We start from the raw sequence: 20,925 nt of genomic DNA, 5'->3' as shown, positions 1-20,925 counted from the left end.
GTTTTGTAGTGAGATCACCTGGCAACTGATAACATGAACTCTGCATGAACTTCTGTGGTCTCCATCTGTGGTGCTCAGGGCTCAGCCGAGGTGTTTCTGCACTGCGCCTGTCAATCAAACACTCAAGTGTGTTCAAGCCTTTCGATTCCTTTGTGGTCTGTTTATTCACAGTAGCTGAGCCTGTGACTCTGAATGCTAAAGACCCGGTCCTTCTTTTTATTTAGTCAATAATACACCACAAAAATATGCCCCGTTTGTTAACATATTGGGACTGTGTTCACACAGGACATTTAACGTTTAGGATGCAGTATTTGTTCAAATGTCAGGTGTAATTTCTGAAATAGCAATGAAAGAGGATAACAGTTTGTTGGGGGTGGATTTCAAAAGTCTACCAAAAGTTAATTTTAAAATTCCTTTTTATTTGTATTTTATTTCTTCTTTCCCTTTCTTTCTTTCCCATCTTGTGGATCTTCTCGCAGGTGTACAGGTGCAATTGTTTTCTTGTTGACTCAATGATGTGTCCTTTGAAAAGACTGCTCAGTGCTGTTGTACATGCTCTGATGAAGGTTTTGTGCCAAAAATTTGAGAAGTTTTCATTAGATGTTTATCTAACCTTCAAAATGATTTTTATTTTTATTATTTATTGATTTGTTTTATTACTTACACAGAGGATTCTCTGTAGCTTCTCCATAAACGGATACATCAACACAGCATTATTCTTGCAGATTCCTCAATATATTCTTCAAAATACACACCCCAGCTCTCTTTTTGTTTTTGGTTGATTGTGATATTTTTCTCCTGTACCTCAACATGTTATTCAAGAAATCCTTTGTCTAATCCCAAATGGGGAAAAAAGGGATTTTTTGCCTATCCTTTAATGTCTGCATTGCTTTTAGTTGTTGTTGTTTAGTTGTGCAATTGCCTCGGTGAAGTCAAGATTATGGCACAGTGGCCACAATTGCAGGATCACATGACGCACACTAGCCCAAAAAGACTTTTCCCCCCAAATACAATCGTTACAAAAGAGGTGGCTGTAAAACAATGAATACATTTGTCACCAACACACCCATGCAGAATTTGAAATACATTCAGTCCAATGAAAAATCTCGAAGAGCAGGATTTATAATTGATCTAATGCCATTCATGTGTTCGAAGAGCCAACAGGAAGTCAGTCAGCTCAGCCAGAAGGCTCCACAAATGATGCGCCATCTTGAAACGTGTTATCCAGTTGTCTTAATACATCCATCGGTGCTGTGCATGTTGACTCATTTGCACACTTAGATGTAACAGAGCCATTGTTCGTGTTGTTAGCGCCACCTGTGCTTTCCTGCTGAGGCAGGACCTTTTGCCTTTTCGTTTGCTTCTCTCCATATGTATTAATTGACTTGCTAAACATTTTCAGAAGCAGATACAGTAACATTTGCTCAAAATATGAATATTATACCTGACTTGTTGAATTGAGGTCCACTCAGAAGAAGTACAACAGCACCTTAGGGGACAGTACTGCAAGCCAACTGAGCCTTTAGTATGAAGAATGATAAATGAGGTGAGCTGTGTGTAATATTACCATGTAACTCTGAGTGTGCTGTGGATAGAGCCGTTGTTGCAATTTGACAAAGGATTTTTTTGATGGCGACCTATCACTTTAAGAGTGTCAGAGCCCCTTGATGGGCTCCTCATCTTTTTTCTCTCACAACATCTTTCTTCTGCCATGCATGGCTTGTTGCCGAGGTAACAGGCCTGAGAATGGTTTAGCATTTCCAGCATTGCCTGGTGAATCGACTCATGCTGACATACAGCTGACAACAACACGCTGCATGACTGGTTCAGGTATTTCCTCCCCAAAATGTCAGCTGAGTCAATGACCACCTGGTGCTACACTCTAACATCAGGATAATATCAAAGGCACCATACTTGATATATTGTGTATAGCTGCTTCGCGTGATGGCAGACAAACTGAGCCGTATGTGACGACACTGCTGAGTTATAAAGCAGAAAATCAAACCTGCTGATGGAAATGTCCTGATGCAGTCACTTTGTCACTTCTGTTTTCAAATCTATGTGGAGTGAGTTACTGTGTTTCTCCAGCAGAGGACAGTGTGTGTGTGTGTGTGTGCATGTGTGTGTGTAAATGTGTGCGTTTGCATGGATATTTGTGCATGCGTGTGACTCATATCACCCCACATTGACTGTTATGCATTTTATTCTATTGTATTTGATTCTGTTCTATGGCAAGCGAATATTTTTGCTCAGACTGCAGCTATGAGTTATTGACTATATTTAGATGCACCTATTCATGCCGTAGTTATTCTGACAAGGAAAATAACTCAGCTTGTTTAAATGCGCCACAGCAGCAGCCACAGCAGCACACTTTTCTGTTCAGGTCATTATTGAGCTGCTCCACCACTGATTAAAAGCACATCAGTCAAATCCTGCCTGTCTGAATCTGCATTTGTATTGCTCCCTTGGTATTCTTGCTGTTTACAGGTAATCTGTCTATTGGAAGGTAGTGGCTGTAAAAACAAACAAAGGGTTAACGAGTCTGTAACCAACGAAAGGACAAATTGGACTTACTCAGCCCTCCATTAATCATACTAATAATGTATTACTTTGCATATTTGGGTTGCACTATTCATATTTAGTATATGACTTTGATCAAAGTATCGTCAGGACAAATGTGTGTTTTAACATCCTGCTTACCATGTTAACCCAGGAGGATTTTAAGATCTTTGCCTTCCACATCATCATTTTATGACGCTGCTGAAACACAAATAACCGAGGGTGACAGTGATGTAAAAGGGTTACATTTTTTGTTTTAATGAAATATTTACAGCCACCTTTCAACCTGTCATGATTTGCTTACCTTCTTCTACATGGACCTGATGAATATGCATTGTCACTCATTGTGCCCAACTGGGACACACTCGGGCCTGGCGAGAGGCGAGCGTATGATGCAACATCTTGCAATAAACAATGTGCTGTAAGAGCGTGTAACACAGAGGCCGGCAGCGGAAGTAGAACCCAAGTTCATCGATCACCTGTCACATGTATGGATCAGAGCAGAGATCAATGGGACAGCCTTCAAGCCTGAAGTATAGCAAAGGGAGGCAGCGACTGCATGATAATGGCCTGACCCCTGAGGTCCAGTGGTCTGTTTTGAGCTATACGTGTGTGTGTGTGTGTGTGTGTAAGTACTCTCTTTCCTTGCTGCTTCCTAAATCAGGATATGTGCTGAGTTATCAGTAACCAGGTCTCCTTAATGCTCTTTTGTCCTTTTTTCAACCTGTCTGACCATCCGCCACAGTTACCTGATATACACAGACTGTATGTTGATGCAGCACAAACATAACCTTTAAATTTCTATATCATTAATAGGTTGCTTAATTTGACTTCAAACACAACCTGACATGTCTATTCTATTTTTTTTTCATGGCCGGATGAACCTATTAAAAGTCTCTGGGTCAGAAATTTGCTGTTGGGCCCCACTAATCCCCCCTGACACCAATTATTTAGAAATATGCACCATCGGAGCACAATGTAAACTGAATTAATGGTAATAACAGTCTTCAAACCATATTTTCACACAGGACCCCTCTACAAATTACAAAAACCCAACAAATTACCCAAAACTTAGTGGCATGCAATGAACATGTGTTATTATGGAATTTATGGATAATAAACACAGTATCTATCTAATTTTTGTGCCTGTTTTTGTTTTTTTTTTCTTCTTCAATGCTTTGCTGTATATTGGTTAAATTTATTGAAAATAAAAATAAATATACACATTATTTCAGGCCCACTTGTGGTTGTTTTGCGCCCTGGTTTCTTGCAAGTATTTGCATTTAGAAGCATTGTTAAAAGTAGTTATATGTTAGATGGACATTTCTCCAACACAAAGACATGCCCATCTGTCGACAGTTTGTGGTGCTGAAAGAACAGCTCCCAAAGGTCGATATAGATAGAAGATGTGGCACAATTCAAAAGCAAAGCAGTACTATGGAAACCATTGTGAAATATAATGATGTTTTTAAAAAAAATTTGATTAATCTTTTTCGTGAGCTTCTGATTTGAGGCCTACATGCTGTAATCACTAACTACAATAAAGGTTTGCTATTTCTACCACAATACACAGAGCTAGCAACAGCAAAGTGTCAAGAGGGCCATCCTTTCTCTCTGTCTCCCACACACACACACACACACACACACACACACACACACACACACACACACACACACACAACAAGGAAAAACACCTTTTACAAAATCCAATTTATGTTTAGACCGATATTTACCTTTTGTGATACTGTACATCAATATTGGCTATTTCTTTACATTTCAGTTATTGGTACAGCAGGGTCCAGAGTGACCATAGATATAAGAAACAAGTTAATCACCTCATTAATCCTTAATTTGAAGTCAGTGTATTCCAGCGTTTTTTAACATTAAAGAGATGTTGGTCACCCTGCTTTAAGATGCTGCATATCCATTAAACAAAGTCATTTATCAATATTTCAGTGGAGACTGTTAGCTGGAGGTAGCAGAGCTTAAAATGTTGAGGTTCTCTTTGGGAGTGATGAGGACGGACAGGATCAGGAATGAGTACATCAGAGGGACAGCTCGTGTTAGATGTTTCGGAGATAAAGTCAGAGAGGCCAGATCGAGGTGGTTTGGACATGTTCAGAGGAGAGACTGTGAATATATTGGTAGAAGGATGCTGAGGTTGGAGCTGCCAGGCAGGAGGTCTAGAGGAAGATCAAAGAGGAGATTTATAGATGTAGTGAGAGAGGACATGAAGTTAATTGGTGTGAGTGAAGAGGACGCAGAGGACAGGGTTAGATGGAGGCACATGATTCGCTGTGGCGACCCCTGATAGGGAACAGCCGAAAGGAAAAGAAGTCGTCAGTGGAGACTGTTAGTGCCCTATGGTCTACTTGCTAGGTTAAAGGCTCTTCCATTCCAGCAAATATACAGGCCCAGATTAAATACTTCAGTTTTTTAGTGTATAAACCTGAAAATTAAAAGAAAATCAAGGCTGTGGTGAGTATTGACACACATATCAAAGCATATCTGTCTTAGCCAAAATTAGTGAACCCATATAATCCATTTCCAGACATGCCACTTCCATCACAACAATGCAACGAAGCCTGCCTGCATAATCAGTAAGCCTCTGTATATTGACTGTGAGTGGAAACAACATCCATTAACATCCTCACATACCAAGGTCTGCAGGCTGCAGGAAGGAGGCTCAGTGCATACCAAACTATCTTTAGGACCCAGCGTGTCTCCTCCTCAGCCTTTGTAGTTTTTGTGTGGAGATGAGGGAGACTGAGATGTGCTTCTTGCTTATCACGATTCACATCGAGCTTTTTAGCAGCTGAGGGGGGGGTGCTGCACAGGGCAATTTGAAGCCAGGATCAGCTCCCACAACTGCTTGTTTTTATTTTCACGTTTTTTGTTTTTTTTTTTTTTTTTTTTTTTTTTTTTTAGCTTACATTACATTTCTTTCCATCTCATTGTTAGAATTTTTTATTTTATTTTTTAATTTTGGGACACTATGAAAGCCAATGCATTTCGGGTGCATTCCTGCTGCTGGCTGGGACTATGATTTATCAGCTTTGTTCTCATGACAGCCTTGCACTCATTCAGTCTCATCAAAACAGGAGAGAGCGGTGATTTCTCTTTAACTTTCTTGCATCTTCGACGATTCCAGCTGCAGCAGGTACTTTCTGCACTTGAGGTGAGTCTGTTTATATTTTTTTGGTCGCCCCCCCCCCTTCCAGACACAAAGGAAACCTTTATTTTAATCATCATTTATTATCTGAGTAGATGCTGGAAATCGTGGGAGAGGAGCGTGATCTCTCTTCTTCCACGTTTTCTCTGATATTACTGGCTATTTTCTGCATTGAAGGTTTTTTTTGTTTTTTTATCGTCTAAATTGGTGATACAGCTTCAAATCGATGTACTGACTTATATTTATATATATTTACCAATATTTTTGGTAACAGTAATGTTCAGTGAGTGGAGGCGTGGGACGTGTCAGTGAATACTAATTGCTGTCAGTTGCTGTGTTTCTGCCCCCCCCGCGTGCTAAAGGGAATCCCCAGAAATAGGTGATTGATATAAGGACTGTATAGGTCACATATAAATCCAATAGCACGTCAGTCCGGTTAAACTGAGCCTCCATTCATTCCAGCGGCTGTCCTGCGGTGTGTAGGTGTTGAAGCAGCCATGTGGAGCAGAGAGAGCGCTTCTCTACTCCTCTTCTGCCTGCTGGCGCTCACAGCCCTCTGGAAAACCAGGTGAGTCTTTTGAATGGGAGACGCCTTCGAAGCGATGATACGAGCTGTAGGCCGAGGATCACTCACCGCGTCTCTGGGGACGGACCTCCAGTCTCTATTTATCAAGTTTTTTTTTTTGTTTTTTTTTTTTTGTCATGCTGGACTCATTATCAGCGGACACACAATGCGCAGGAGGAGAGGCAGTTCACCGCCTTCAGTAGCCTATCCTCGGTCTGACCGTAAAAATAACCCGGGGGCATGTGGGTAATTATCGAGCTAGGAAGTAGTGCCTTGCTGAGATGCAATGTAGCCCATTGCAGTTGAAGTACAATTTCTATAGACTTAAACCATTCATACTGGTGTCAAAGGTTATTTGATATTACAAATTCCATAGGCCAGCTTGAGTTTTATTATTCCATCTATAAAAGAAGACACAATGAAAAAAACCCCATTAACATTACCCTATAGCAGCATACTACAGTAGCCTAATTGTTAGCCTATTTATAGCCTATTTCTATTTTGAGGAGAATACAACTATCAATTAATGGTCTTTTTTGAAATCTCTGAGGGCCTGAGGCCAGGCAGCCACTAGACGCTGTTTTATCAGAGGACATCTCACATTATCACATCAGGTGTAAAGGTGTCTTTTAATATTAGGAGTGACAGTTTAGGTCATTTGAGTGCTCACTCTAGAGGGAAGTAACAGCCAATGTAGGAAGCATGAGAGGCAATTTAAATAAGGCCACTGAATCCCTCTTGAGGCCCCATTATGTCCCCACCAACATATAGATTCTGATAACTTGTCTTCGAGGCCAAACCGTCCATCATCTAGTGCTTGGCTAAAGGCCTTTTTCACGGAAGACATTTTGACATGTCACAGTAGTAAAAGCACAGGTGTAAATAATACAATTAATTACAGCAGAACTCTGCTTAGCTGCTTTGGTTTCTGGGTCCTGGTATTAAAGGCCTAAATGCTGGCTCACTGTCACAAACTGGAAGACTCGAATAGGACAGAGACATTATTAATGTTATTAGTAACACTTACTATGATGAGTCAAAATGTCTGCTGTGAAAGAATGGGAAGAACAGGAAAACCTCCCGTTAGCCTAGCCACACTGATATGTGTAGCGGGTTACACATATCAGTGTAACCCGCTACACAGTTTCTAGAATTAGCTGAATTGATTGTATTGGTTAAAATTCAATTTTAGATGTAACTGCCAGCAATTGTTGCTTTGCAGCCATTTTGCCAGTAGTTTGTTGACACTTCTGTAGTTCTTTTCACAAAGTGTGAGATACTGCATCCGAAATTCCTAATATTTCCAACCAGAAGGCTGGAGGTCTGTACACCAAGACATGAACACAGCATAATTAACACTTACAAAAATGCATATTTATAATTGATTATGAGCTGATATAGTTAGAAAAATGTCTTCAGAAAATCATAGTGCCAAACGCTATTTATTTTTTAGCTAATGTTACTAGCTGGCTACTAGCTAACTGCCAAGCAAACCTTGAAAACTAGCAGGCTAATGTTAACACGAAACAATAAAATTTTCTAAACAGATGTGAATTAATCTAGGTTTATTGATAAATGTGAAACTTTAAGTTATCATTTCCTCCACCCAAGATTTCCTACACATGCTAACGCAGATTTGATGATGTTTTAATTTATGCTCTGATACAATGCTAACAGAGCTTAAAAATGTGTTAGCTGTTGTCATGTGGGTGTGATTTAAAAAGTGACAAAGTACTGTTGCTATAGGCTACTTGAGAACATACTTGAAAATAAGAAATACAATAAACTTTTGTACTATTCTATTCTTCTAGTCTATTAGGTTATAACACCAATAAGTAGGCTACATTAATAAACACTTTCACTGATGGTAATTAGAGGAATATGGTCCAAACAAAAAATACCCAGATGTGAAAAATGATTAATATTGTATATACATTCCCTTTCCCTGCTTAAAGTAAAATATGCCCATAACCTGAGGTTGTTACACCAGAGCCGAGATTGACAGTGGTGATTATGGCGAGCTTTAATGTAGGACCTTATCTGAATTTATTTAGCATGAATCTCTAGCTCTGATTACATTTGCATATTCAGTTGTGTTTTGGCTCCAAGATCAGATGGCTCACAAATTTTCTGCCTTGAACTGGGTCATCCATGTGGATGAGAAACAATGTGTATGTGTTTGTGTGGGCATGTATGAAGTCTGCCATGTAATATTAATCAGGCCTCTGAGGAAAACAGAGGTGACCCATAGCTGGTCATGTTGTTATTGTGTGTCCGTCGACTAGGCCAGTGAATGCCGATGCCACATCTGATGCCTTTAAAACCAATATCACCCTGTTCACACGGATCCTGGACAGCCTGCTGGATGGATATGACAACCGTCTACGGCCTGGTCTTGGGGGTAAGGAAATAATCTACCATTCTATCATTGGATGTACAGAACTTTATCATTTAATATCTGTGCTTTTAAGATGATACTATCTAGATTACTCGTTTGAATGTTTTGTGCTCCCATTTATTATGAACAGCACGTGTCTCTTTTTTTAAACGGTTGATGGCTCATTTGGAGTGAGAACACTTCATTTAACATCAGCTTTTGTAGTACAGATAACCTTTGGCAGCAAACCCCTCAAGAATAAACTGACAAACACACTCTGTGCACCAAACATTTAGGTTATATAACACTCACTCCATTTCCTGGAAAGAAAAAGCAGCCAAACTGGCCACATTTAACCCCGCAGAGGGGCTATATTCTTGCTTGAGTTTTTCTGGAAAATGCCTGCTGAATCTGTTGGATATTGGAGGAAATAAACTGTGAGTGCAGAACTACACTGCAGTTATGACTTATGTTGTTTCAGTGTGAGTTTGGTTGTGCTGTATGGTTGTAGGTGATGTCAAAGTAATACTTTTTTATATTTTATTCACTGGTTCTTTATTTCAACCATCGGCCCTTTCCTTCTTGCATTATATATTTTTAAAAGAAGCAATTGGAGTGAAATGTAGCATTGAAGGCTAATTTTGTTAATTTTGCAAGACTCAGAAATTGCAATATTTGAAGTCGGTCCTGGAGAGTTTGCACTTTCGGGTGCACAGCCTGAAAGCCTTAGCCTTTCTGTCATCACTGGCAGGATGGTTAGTGTTGATTCAATGGAAATCTGCCAAGCCACCACTACACTGTAAATGGTAAGAGAACGTTATGGCATATCCCAAGCTTGAAAAACTGAAATACTCCTCAAGAGGTCAACTAGGAAATTTTTCAGAAAGTCAGAAAGCATTTCATCTCCTACTTTGAATGAAAATTTGCATTACATTACATTACATTCCTTTCCCACCCCAAACCCTGAGTGTATCTGGCAGCTGTGTGTGTGTTTATATATAAATTTGCTTGAGTATTTGTGCATTGGCTATAATTGCTTTATGGAAGTTGTGGTGTTGTGATTTATGTCATTATCAGTATCATCAGTAAATCTACATGTTTGAAAAGTTCGACAAAAAAAAATTCATAATAAAATATAATCATACTCGGTATAATATAAACGCGCGCTACAGTGCTTCCCTCTCCATCCTCACCTCTCCCATCATGCTCCATGTTTGGCATCGCATTTCCAGCTGGCCCCTCACCCCAGAGCTGAGCTCCTCCCTCAGGATTTGGTTCCATTTAAAATTCAAATTCCTGGGGCCATCATCCCAGCCCAGGAGCTGCCATATGGGGAACAGACCTCCTCTAGCTCGCCAGCGCTCAGCCTGTACAACTGGACCTATAGTAATAGTGCTGCTAGCTTATTTACTGTGTTAGAAAAACATAAATGTTTGGCCTATTACTACACTGTAGCTTAGTGTGCATATCTTACTTTAAGAACCTTAATGATCATATTTCATGGCAAGTTTCCATCAAATATGGTTTATGCAGCAAAATGTATACTTAATGCATTGCTAGATAATATAAACATAGAATGTATTTCATGACATTTTTGATTTTGCCCTGGCACAAGATTTTTGTAGTCCACTGGAGATTTATAGGATTGAATCAATATAGCTATATTGATTTTGACTGACAAATGACATTAACTAATGATTTTCCACTAACAGACCGCTCTGAAGAAGTGATCGTGTTAAAGACAGACTTTTGGGAGATCAGCGATCTGAAATAAAACATTTAAATAAACCATTCAAACATAAATTAGACGAATTAGACAAAGGACATCCGATGGAATTTTCCACATTGTAGACACATTAGATTTGTATGTCACATCTGTGGGAAAAACATGTTAAAGCGTCACCATTTAGACCACATTTATAATGGCTGAAAAAGAGCCTCATCACAGCTGCACGGCTGTGTTCACTCCCATATTCAGGGATACAGAGTCAGTCCCTTTGACAGTTTTCATGGTTCAAAAAAAATAAAATAAAAAAAGATTCTGAATCCCAATGTATCTAATATGCAGTATATACTGTATGTAATCATTTATTTATAACATCCCATTTACACATTACCTACATACATAGTGTGTATTACAGCATTTATTTCACCCCATAGTCATTTAGTTGCTTTCTCGTCCCACGTCTCTGTATTTTGCCCTTCTACATGATAATTCAAAAATATCTTTCAATTCCCTCCATAGAAAACAGCAGTTCAGGACAGCTATGGGGCGTGGAAAATTACAGGAACACCTGTGTAATGTATTGCAATGAATCCACTATAACAAGACCACAAACTACAGCCTAAAAAAATAACTCAACACCTCTCAGACACAGTTTCAGCCTAAATGAAACATTAAAAGTTTCATAAAGGTAGAATCAGTTACAGGGCTGTTACCATAGATTGCATTAGATTGTCCATGAAACGGCATGATCCTACAGTATTTCAAGGTTGAACATTTAGTTAGTGTTTAGATATTTTTTCCTAAGCTGTGCGACATTTAAATCTGTCCCGGTGAGCACTCTGCTGTGTCTTATTGTAGTGAACAAGAGATGGGAGTTGAACCATTTTGCAGATTCCACTAATAATCAAATGATTAAGATGGAAAAGATGAATCTAGGGCAGAGGTTTTCAAGATGAACCCACATGCCGTGTCCCCTTGGGGCTACTAGAAGGTCTTAGGGGAGAGAATCAAACAAAACAACTGTAATCATTTCAACAATGAATGAATAACCGTGTGGGTTTAGGCTGCACATTTCTCTTAGATGTATTTATAGCAAATGCAATACAATCACAGCCATTTGATGGTCAAACGGGTCTATTGCTTCAAAAAGCAAAAAGAGAGCCTATAGAGCCTATAATGTAACTACTGTGGACTAAATTGTAACCTTAACTGGTTTAATCCAGCATTTATTTTTCATACTTGTTGTCTGTTTCAAGTGTTGGAGCAATACCGAGCTCTTTTAAAATGCAGCAATTGGTTTCTGTCACTTTCACTGAAATCAAGCCAGGCTGCAGAGAGTGAATGCAGAAAGCACAGTAGCTCCCACATCATGATAAGTGTGACTGCGAGGCAGCTCACTTCTGTTCATATTCACACTGCTACTAATTTGTTTTCCACCCCAAGAATTTGTCTAACTACGACTTCATCCTTAGAGCTATACATTATGTTCCATCTTTAAAGCTGCACCAAACAAGATCTTTATGTCAAAAACCCAACTGATGCTGTTGATTTGTAAAAAAGACATTTTGTTGTAGGTTAAGGTTACTTCTCCAACAGGAGGTGACAAATCGAAGGTTAAAAGGAAAATACAAACTCTCAAACACAAGTAAGCTTCTTACATGTCTTCAGTATAAAGCATCCCAGACTATCTTGGTTAGTAAACATCCATCCATGCATCTGTTAAAGAAGAGGTAAAAGTTGTATTCAGCCATAACAAGGAATCTTTAAAGCTGCACTAATCAATATTTTTATATGAACACTGGGTCAAACGTGACAATGTATGACAATGTGAACGGTATCACTTGTTGTAACAAAACCCACAGATAATTATCATCCAACTCTGTGGTTCCACGGGGCGTTTTAGCATCTTTCAGGTCATTGTTTTGGTATTACAGCCCGCAACTTTGCTGTTTTGGTTCCGTCTCACTGCTCTCATCAACCCCATTTTCCCGCAAAACAGAGCTGAAAGGAGAGTGAATATTGGACTTAAATTTGTCAAGTGACCAGAAACACAAGTTCAAATGAATGCTAATGTTGCTTCGTGTCTCCTGGATGAGTAAAGAGGCAATAGTTTGCTAACACTTTACTGCTAACCGATTAATGCAGCTTTAAAACTACACTGTTTTCCTGGGAGTGTTAAAAGCAAAATCACAACACCGTAGCTTAAAACTGATATGCAGATTTTTGTCATTTTGATATAATTGTTACACACCTCTAATATTCACTGTGGTGCTCTGATCTGTTTTCTGGCTAAAAAGACATATTTCCCTTGTTTGAATGGATATTGTTGAACATTTGTGTTGTTTGCACTGTGGGTGGTATTGTGACGTCTTTTGGTTGGATTGGTTGATTCTGTAAGTGATGATCTTGGTGCCAAGGTGACTATTGCTGCTCATGCAACTAGAAGAACCACGATGTCTGCTAAATCAGCTTAAAAGGCTAGCAATGCTAACTACACAGAAACATTAAACACAACACGTCACCTACAGTACAAGACATCAGATGTTAAAGACATTTAATCGAAAGGTGTAATGAACTTTCTTTAATCACTGTTGCACGGGGAGTAATTGGCAGTAGGGAGAGGAAGGCGGCAGTTTTACAGATTGTTAATTTAAGTGCTACTACTAAAACGTATGACAGTTTGATCAACATAGTCATATCAGGCTTTTCTTATAAAGATTCCATCTCTCTGGACTGATGTCATTTACTCCCCCTGACACATCCCGCGGTCCAATATTGGGTTTTTGCTGATGCTCTTAATCTTTGTCCAAACTGGCAAGAGTTAAGTTGACATTTGGACAGTTGCACAGAGGGATGCACAGTCCCCTAACACGGGCAGGTTTCGTCTGACCGATTAAACATGGTTCAGCAGGCCCATCTGTACCATCTGATTGAGATTTTATGAAAGGCACATATTTATGACTGTTCTTGCTGAATAAATGAACTTTAGGTATTGTCCTTGTTCCTGTAAATAAGTGTCCTAACGTCCTTGGGCATTAAATGCACTCTGGATATTTATAAATAATAAACACACATTTTCCCAGAGGGCTGTGCTTTTCTAGGTTTGCTACTGCGAGGATGCATCATTTGTGCAAATATGGTTAGTTTTGCTTGTGAATTTGCTCCACTCATGCAATGCAAATGGACTGGAGCTGTCATTTGGCGGTGGATTTGGTTTTCTACAGAATTCTGTTTATTGTTTATTCTGGTGGGATTTTCTGATACAGCGTTGGGATTTTTTTATGCCGTGATGTAACAAAAATAATTTCCCGCACACTCTCGACACTTAGGGTACATTGATTGGATAGTTATCTGTTGGTCAATCAACCTTCTAAGGGCTACTTAGGTGAATTCCCTATAACACACCCAATAAAAATGTAAAGATAATTTTCCGGGTAATGTCATGTCGACAAACCCCAAACCAGAACAAAATATGATCAACAACATTAACAGTAAATATCTAAAAAGAGCAAAAGATGCTTCATAAAAGTAAAAGAGATCAATTCGCATTTGAATATGGAGAATAATTAGAAAACAGCATAAATATACAATAATTACATCAACAATACAAAACAGTAAAGCAATGCTCTGGAACCCACAAAATATCTAAAGAAAACATTACTTCTCATAATGACACAGTTGATAATTTAGTGAAAATCCACAATACAATAAGAAAAAAACTTGATAACATGACCAAAAACAAACCACAGGACCTTTAGAAAAACCTTCATACAAAAAGCTTGATAACCAGACTCCTATCAAATACTGACACAGGATAAAGAGAGAGAGACAGGCTACTTATTCTCCTATACAGTTGTCTGAATACAGGCATGCAAAGATAGCTTTATCAGCGACCAAGAGAGAAATTGCCCTAAAACAATAACTGATCTTTTCATTCACATTCATGGCATTAAGCATTGGCTGTGCCTGAAATCGTTCACTTAGTCATTACTCACTGTACTTTACACAGAATTCTATATAGAGGACCTAATAGTGTGGCAGACGTCAAAATAAAAACAAAAATCAGATACTACTCTTATCTGGTAGTGGTCTAACTGTACCGTTTTTCTATTTTGACAATGCATGATGGTAGTTAGCTCTTGGATAGTGATTTTATACTACTTTTTACATTGCACTGTGGGATAATTTGAGTCAAGTGTATAAGGTGTGACATTCAGACAACAAAATGGCAAAAACACAATATAATGGACTAAAATAGTGAACAATCTCAGACACAGCCATTGAAAAGTTCACCGTATTAAGGTAAAGCACACCCCAGTGATAAAATGCGCCGCATTGTATCTTTTTACAAGAAGACGCAGTGCAGTACGACTGCGTTTAGTGTCAAACACAGTTTTTACTGAAATGGTGTTTCATGTGTGCCTCCACAAAGACCATTTCTCTTTAAATAAATCAAACTAATGGAGGCCTCTGTGAGCCACAGTAAAAATCTGATCATTTTAAATCAGCCTGATTAACATACAAGGGCCTGGCTTATATAAATAAATGCACCCCACCGTACATCTCGCTAAATGGATTGCCTGACAACCTGCCGCTTCCTCTTGATTTACATTACCTTATATATAAGAACGTATTGTGTGTCTTGTTAGTGGGACGTGAATGGCGGCTTGCCTTGCCATGCATGAGAGTACTTTACTTTACTTTCTTTAGATTGTACGTGGGATGCTGTTTGCTTTTTAGTACAGAGTGTAGAGTAAAACGTGAAAGCTTTTTGAATTGACCGAGCATGAGAGATCGAGCTTCAGTAATTATTAAAGGAGACAGAGTGAAGAGAAAGCAAATGGACCTGATGCAGCAGCGCTGATGCAGTAGTGCATTATCAGTTGAATAGGAAGCGCATGTGGCTTTGCTCTTCCTATCTGTCACATCAGTGTGAACATTTAGGGCACATTTTATACACTTAAAATCATAGCTCACATGTCGCTGTGGCGACAGTTGCCCAGGTCACGTATAGGTGAACCGAGTTTGTACACAATATTGTTCCATCCGTTCGGCAAACAAATGACGCTGGAAAGAAATAAAATGGATTTATGAAGAAGATCAGCAACAGTTTAATTTGATGTTCTTAATGTATCGTGTTTTACTTTGAGGAAAAATTGCATCTTTAAACGTGCTTAACTGCTGGTGCATATTCAGAAGATGATGTATTTACTCACATTTATAAATTTGGTAACACTTTCTATGAAGACCACATCTATAGTGCGTTATGGGGACATTCTTAGTGAATTATAATGCATTCATAATGTTTTATCACTACACTCATAGATGTGACTTATAATGAATTATAAGTTCAAGGATGGATGGATGGTCTTGACTAGTTATAAACTAGAGGTTGACTGATGGGGATTATAATTATGACTACCTATACTCACCTATACACACCTCAACAATCAACTGTAGTAAGGACTCGTAGTATGCTATAATAGTCCATGCAGTATTATAAGTTATCATTGTATGTGTTAAGTAAAGTGTAACTTTAAACTCCTTGCTTTTTTAAGCCCATTAAAACCCATAGAAAGACATCTCAATTTGTTTTCTCCTTAAAACAAAGCCTTTCAATAGAATATCCAGTCAGATTTCCTTGCCTGTACTAAAAATCTGTAAAAGTAAATGTTCTGAAAGGTCAGTGAAAAAAAAAAAATCCCATATTCCCCACTTCAATGCCTTTTAACTCTTTGTTTTTACCCCTTTGGGTGTTTTGATGCCTCTAATTGTTGTCTCTTATCCAGACAGGATAACTGAAGTGAAGACAAACATCTACGTCACCAGCTTTGGACCAGTTTCAGACACAGACATGGTGAGAGCACATACTGGACATTTATTTATTGTGTTTAATTATTCATCCACATCTTTGCTGTTGTATAAACACTTAGAGAACAACACCACTCCAGAGGACGGCATTGTACTCCCTGTTCATAACATACTTTAAGGATTTTATTTTTAGTTTCATTATGACTTTCCTTCCTTTCATAATTGCATCATCTCCCTCTCTCTCTCCACACTCACCACAATGCTGAAGTGGGACGAGTTTTCCACGCTGCAGCACGATGTCTATTCATCTGACAATTTTCATCTTATAAATTATTGAAAGTCCTCTTGTTATTCAAGTCACTCCTTTGTTTATCCTGTGCTTTCCTGTTTATCATTCTGAAACATGCGCCCACCTTCACATCATATAATCAGCGTCCCTTCTATTGTTGGAGACCCATTTTCCAAGTGATTGATCTACTGATTTAACAGTTGTGATGTTGGAGTTCAATGCAGTGGCTTCTGAAAGATATGTAAACTAGAAAGCACTCAGTTTAATATAAACCACCACTCGTGTGGAACAGGTCTCAGACACAGAATAATAAAACGTTAAGACCAAAAAATAAAAATGATCTCATGGGGGAAATCCCAGATCCAGATCACCACCCACACCTGACCTGTCTGCTAAATTTCAGCCAAATCATTCCTGATGTCTCTTTTTAATTTTTAATTTTTTTTTGCAAACAAACAGATGGACAGGCAGACAAACAGCTGACAGGGCTGAAAACATCATCTCTTTCAATTTCACTGGCAGAGGTCATCACTGAGTACTGTAGCTATTACTGTAGCCATTAGTGCTTAAAACCTGAGAAGTAAGCTGCTAATATGTCAGAATGAAAAAATCCATGGGGTAAAATCTCAACTCAATGTATATTCAAGTTTGAAAAATTATAATATTATTTATTTATTTATAAGGTATAGCAAAATAGGACACAAGGCATAAAATATATGATTTATTTCAGGTTCTAGTTTTGCACAGCATGAAATATTCTGCCGTGACACTGTAGTGCAATTCAGCTGATTGCTGAGGTGGCTGCTTTATAGGATGTATAGGATTTATAGGAGCTCTACTGACAGCCAAAGCTGGAAAATGAAAGAAAAATAATAAAAGAAGAAAAAACTGTATTGTAGCTTCAAAAGAGCATTAGCCAAACAAAGAGGTCAAAGGTATCTTTAAAATTAGAGGCAGAAACGCTTTATTGTCTCTAGCTGCAGTTTTATACATTGGAACATACTAGGTGTGGACTGTGTGTGGTAACACCATGCCTTAAAGGATAATTCCATTTTATTACAACTTGGGTCTTAGTTTCACAGTTTTAGCCACCATTCCTACTGGTAATAATAACACAATACTCACAATCATTATAGTATACTCAGTATATTGTATAGTCAGTTGCTGAGATCTTGGGACGCTGCAACGTCACTAAAAAGAACTCAGACGGGGTGAGAATCACAAAGAGTATAGGCTACAGTAAGTCTGGAGATGTTCTGTATTTTCTTATTGTCAACAAAGCACATGAATAAATCTCTCTCACTACTTCCCTACCCTGTCTGTGGCACTCTAAGCCCTAAGCCCATTTGTTAATACTGAACAGGTCACAAATATATAGTTGAATTATTTTAAAAGGCTCAGTAATTTCCTAAAACAACTCGGCACTGTAGTTTCTAGCAAACGTTACTCAAACAGAAGGAAATGGTGTATTTGTTGGGGGACTATTTTCAGTCATGGATTAATACACATTTGGTGCTCCAGTGAGTATTTATGGCAGCAGGATATTACACGTGGGATTGAGTCAAAATAAACAACAGTGCCCATGTTCACCATACCCAGTGTTTACCCAGTGCAACATGGTGGCTAATTAATGTGTTTTTAACCATTTCTTTGGCACAGAGTAATAAGCAATATCAGGATTTAGCTACACAGACAATATTTGTTAGTAGAATAAATTCATTGTTGCTTTTGCTCTTTTCGTGGGATTTGCTGACAATGAAAAAAATATAAAATACCATTAAAGGTATCCTTTAAACTAACCCTCAGGTTAGCCAAAGGCAATGGTAAGATTATATCCAAACTATATCTGATTTAAACATCTATCACAGTTTATAGACCAACTTCCTGCATCAACTTTGACCTATCATACCGTGTTTACTTGAGGGATTATTGCTGTTATTACTATTTTAGGTGCATTCATTTTTATTTCAAATAAAATGTTTTAGATTAATTAACCCTGCAGTTGGCTTGTTTACAATTTATCTGATCATCTGACTGCTTATATTTCCTGGATTGTTAGATTTGTTGCCATGTTCCCAGATCTCACAAAATACTTTAGTGGGTAAAATGTTATCATAACCAATAGCTAAAACTGGCCAAAACTACAAAAATAAAACCCAAATTGTAATAAACCAGAATTATCATTTTACTGTAAGAGATGCTATTCTCTAAGTGAAAGTCATTAGGTTTGGTTTCAGTGAACAGTTTCAGTGTCCTAAGGTCTAAATGTCAGAGGCCTTTCAACTGTGACAAGAAAAAAACTCTGGAGGAATTTATCTCGCTCTCCCTCTCACTTGCTGTGTGTGAATCACACAAACATGCACACACACTCTCACAAGTACACACATTTCACAGTGCAGTGCTTTTTGCCCTAAATCCTTCTTTGTGTGTGGTTTCTTTTGACAACAGAGGATTGTAGGTCAAGGGGTTGTCTTGGCCTCAGAGCCATCTTAGGAAAACACATCGGCTCAGAGAGCTGAGAGGAAAACGGAGAGTGCCGGCCTCACCTTGATGGAGCTTTGACAAATAGAAAAAGCCATACAGTGGCCAGGTTTTAAAGTGGCAGGGGAAGTCAGTCGTGAAGAACTGCTGCTTGTAAGCTTTGATAAAACAGGGCAGTGGAAAGTACCCTGTGTTTTATTTAACGTTTTTTCACCAGAAATGAGACTCACTTTTATATAGTGGAAAGTTGACACATAAAAATAGAATAAAAATCACTCCCCTCTGCCCACAGGAGTACACCATAGACGTTTTCTTCCGGCAAAGCTGGAAGGATGAGAGGTTGAAATTTCATGGACCGATGAATATTTTGCCCCTCAACAACCTGATGGCAAGTAAAATCTGGACTCCAGACACCTTCTTCCACAATGGGAAAAAGTCTGTGGCTCATAACATGACCATGCCTAATAAACTGTTGAGGATCAAAGATGATGGGACACTGCTGTACACCATGAGGTAATTCAAGTCCCAGATGCATGTCTGAAGAAAAAGTCACCACGTTGTATTTATGTTTAAATAATGTGCTGAGATGGATTTAAAGGAATTGTTCAACATTGTAGGTGATACACTTATTTGCTTTCTTGCCGAGAGTTAGATGAGAAGAATGACATCAGCCTCATATCTGTACTATCGACTGCATATTATATATATATATGTGTATGTATATACACATATATCATTATTTACTTTTTAGTCTATGGTCTGTACACTAAATATGAAGCTACTGCCAACAACCGTTAGCTTAATAGCCTGGCAGAGAGATTACCCCCATAAAACCACAACTCGGTGTTTTTACACTTTTTTTGTTTTTTGCATGGATTAAACAAACAAGACGTCTTAATTAGTGAGCTTAGAGGTGCTGGTAGGCAGATTTTGTTACCTTCGGACAGAACCAGGCTAATTGTTTCACCCTGTTTTTGTGCTAAGGTAAGCTAACAGGCTGCTGTAGCTTCTTATTTAGTGTACAGACATAAGAGTGGTATTGTCTCAGCTAACTCTCTGTAAGAAAGCGAATAACTTATATCCTAAAATGTTGAACTATTACTTGGAGGAATGACTTGGACAGAACACTTACCTTGCTAAAGCATGCGATAGCCTTATAGAATTACGTCCAGTAGCCATACAGTTCAAATGTATTCTTCATTCATCCTATTTTATGCAACTTAGCATCCTTTTGTCAACATGCATTTCAAGAAAATCCATTTGAATGCTAAACTATTAAACGTTATTTTCACGGTGGTTGAATAATGTTTCATATTGTATTAGTACAGTTGCATACAATGCAGTTTCTTATCAAGAACTAACCTATAATCTCACCATAGACACACACTGATTTCTGCTGGTCTCTGCAGTACCTTGTTTACTTTGCTCTGCTGATTACAGTTGAAATGAATTGTTTTTGTTTCAAGGTATTACAGATGGGAAGTGTCTTGAATAGTGCATGAGGCTTGTGAGTCTTTTTTTGTTTTTTGGGTTTTTTTGTTGTTTTTTTTGAGACCGTGCCTAATCTGCTGTTTACTTTTCATGCATTTGCAAAGTCTCCTTAATTTTCTGTGAATTGGATGCAGGTTAACTGTGCATGCAGAGTGCCCAATGCATCTGGAGGATTTCCCCATGGACTTTCATTCCTGTCCACTAAAATTTGGCAGCTGTGAGTAACTCTGATGATGATAGCACCTGAGGGACTTTTAAGTAAAATGCTATTTTGTTTTTTGTTTTTTCTCCTCACTGGTTCTTTGGCAAGTGAGCAGCCTAAGAACCGAGTGAAGCTGGATTGCATGCCTCAGTTAGCCCTACAAATTTTAATAAAATATGCAGCAATTAAACAGATATAGAATAAATGACTGAGTGGAAATGGCACTGGCAAATATGGGGAAAAGGACTCTGA

General features: G+C 38.5%; 1 protein-coding gene across 1 annotated transcript in view; it reads left to right on the top strand.

Moving 5' to 3' along the window:
* The first annotated feature begins 5,240 nt into the window (after nt 1-5,240).
* Nucleotides 5,241-20,925, top strand: part of LOC122879840 (gamma-aminobutyric acid receptor subunit alpha-2-like) — a 33,448-nt gene continuing 17,763 nt past the window's right edge. Inside the window, exons 1-6 of the mRNA XM_044204315.1 lie at nt 5,241-5,737; nt 6,194-6,299; nt 8,582-8,697; nt 16,189-16,256; nt 19,273-19,493; nt 20,606-20,688. Coding sequence (XP_044060250.1) covers nt 6,229-6,299; nt 8,582-8,697; nt 16,189-16,256; nt 19,273-19,493; nt 20,606-20,688 — 559 coding nt within the window. The 5' untranslated portion in view covers nt 5,241-5,737; nt 6,194-6,228. The remainder of the gene's footprint in view (nt 5,738-6,193; nt 6,300-8,581; nt 8,698-16,188; nt 16,257-19,272; nt 19,494-20,605; nt 20,689-20,925) is intronic.

This window comes from Siniperca chuatsi, linkage group LG8, assembly GCF_020085105.1.
Source record: "Siniperca chuatsi isolate FFG_IHB_CAS linkage group LG8, ASM2008510v1, whole genome shotgun sequence".
NCBI lineage: Eukaryota > Metazoa > Chordata > Actinopteri > Centrarchiformes > Sinipercidae > Siniperca > Siniperca chuatsi.
The sequence above is the reverse complement of the archived record's forward strand: the minus strand, read 5'-3'. Positions and strand labels throughout refer to the sequence as shown.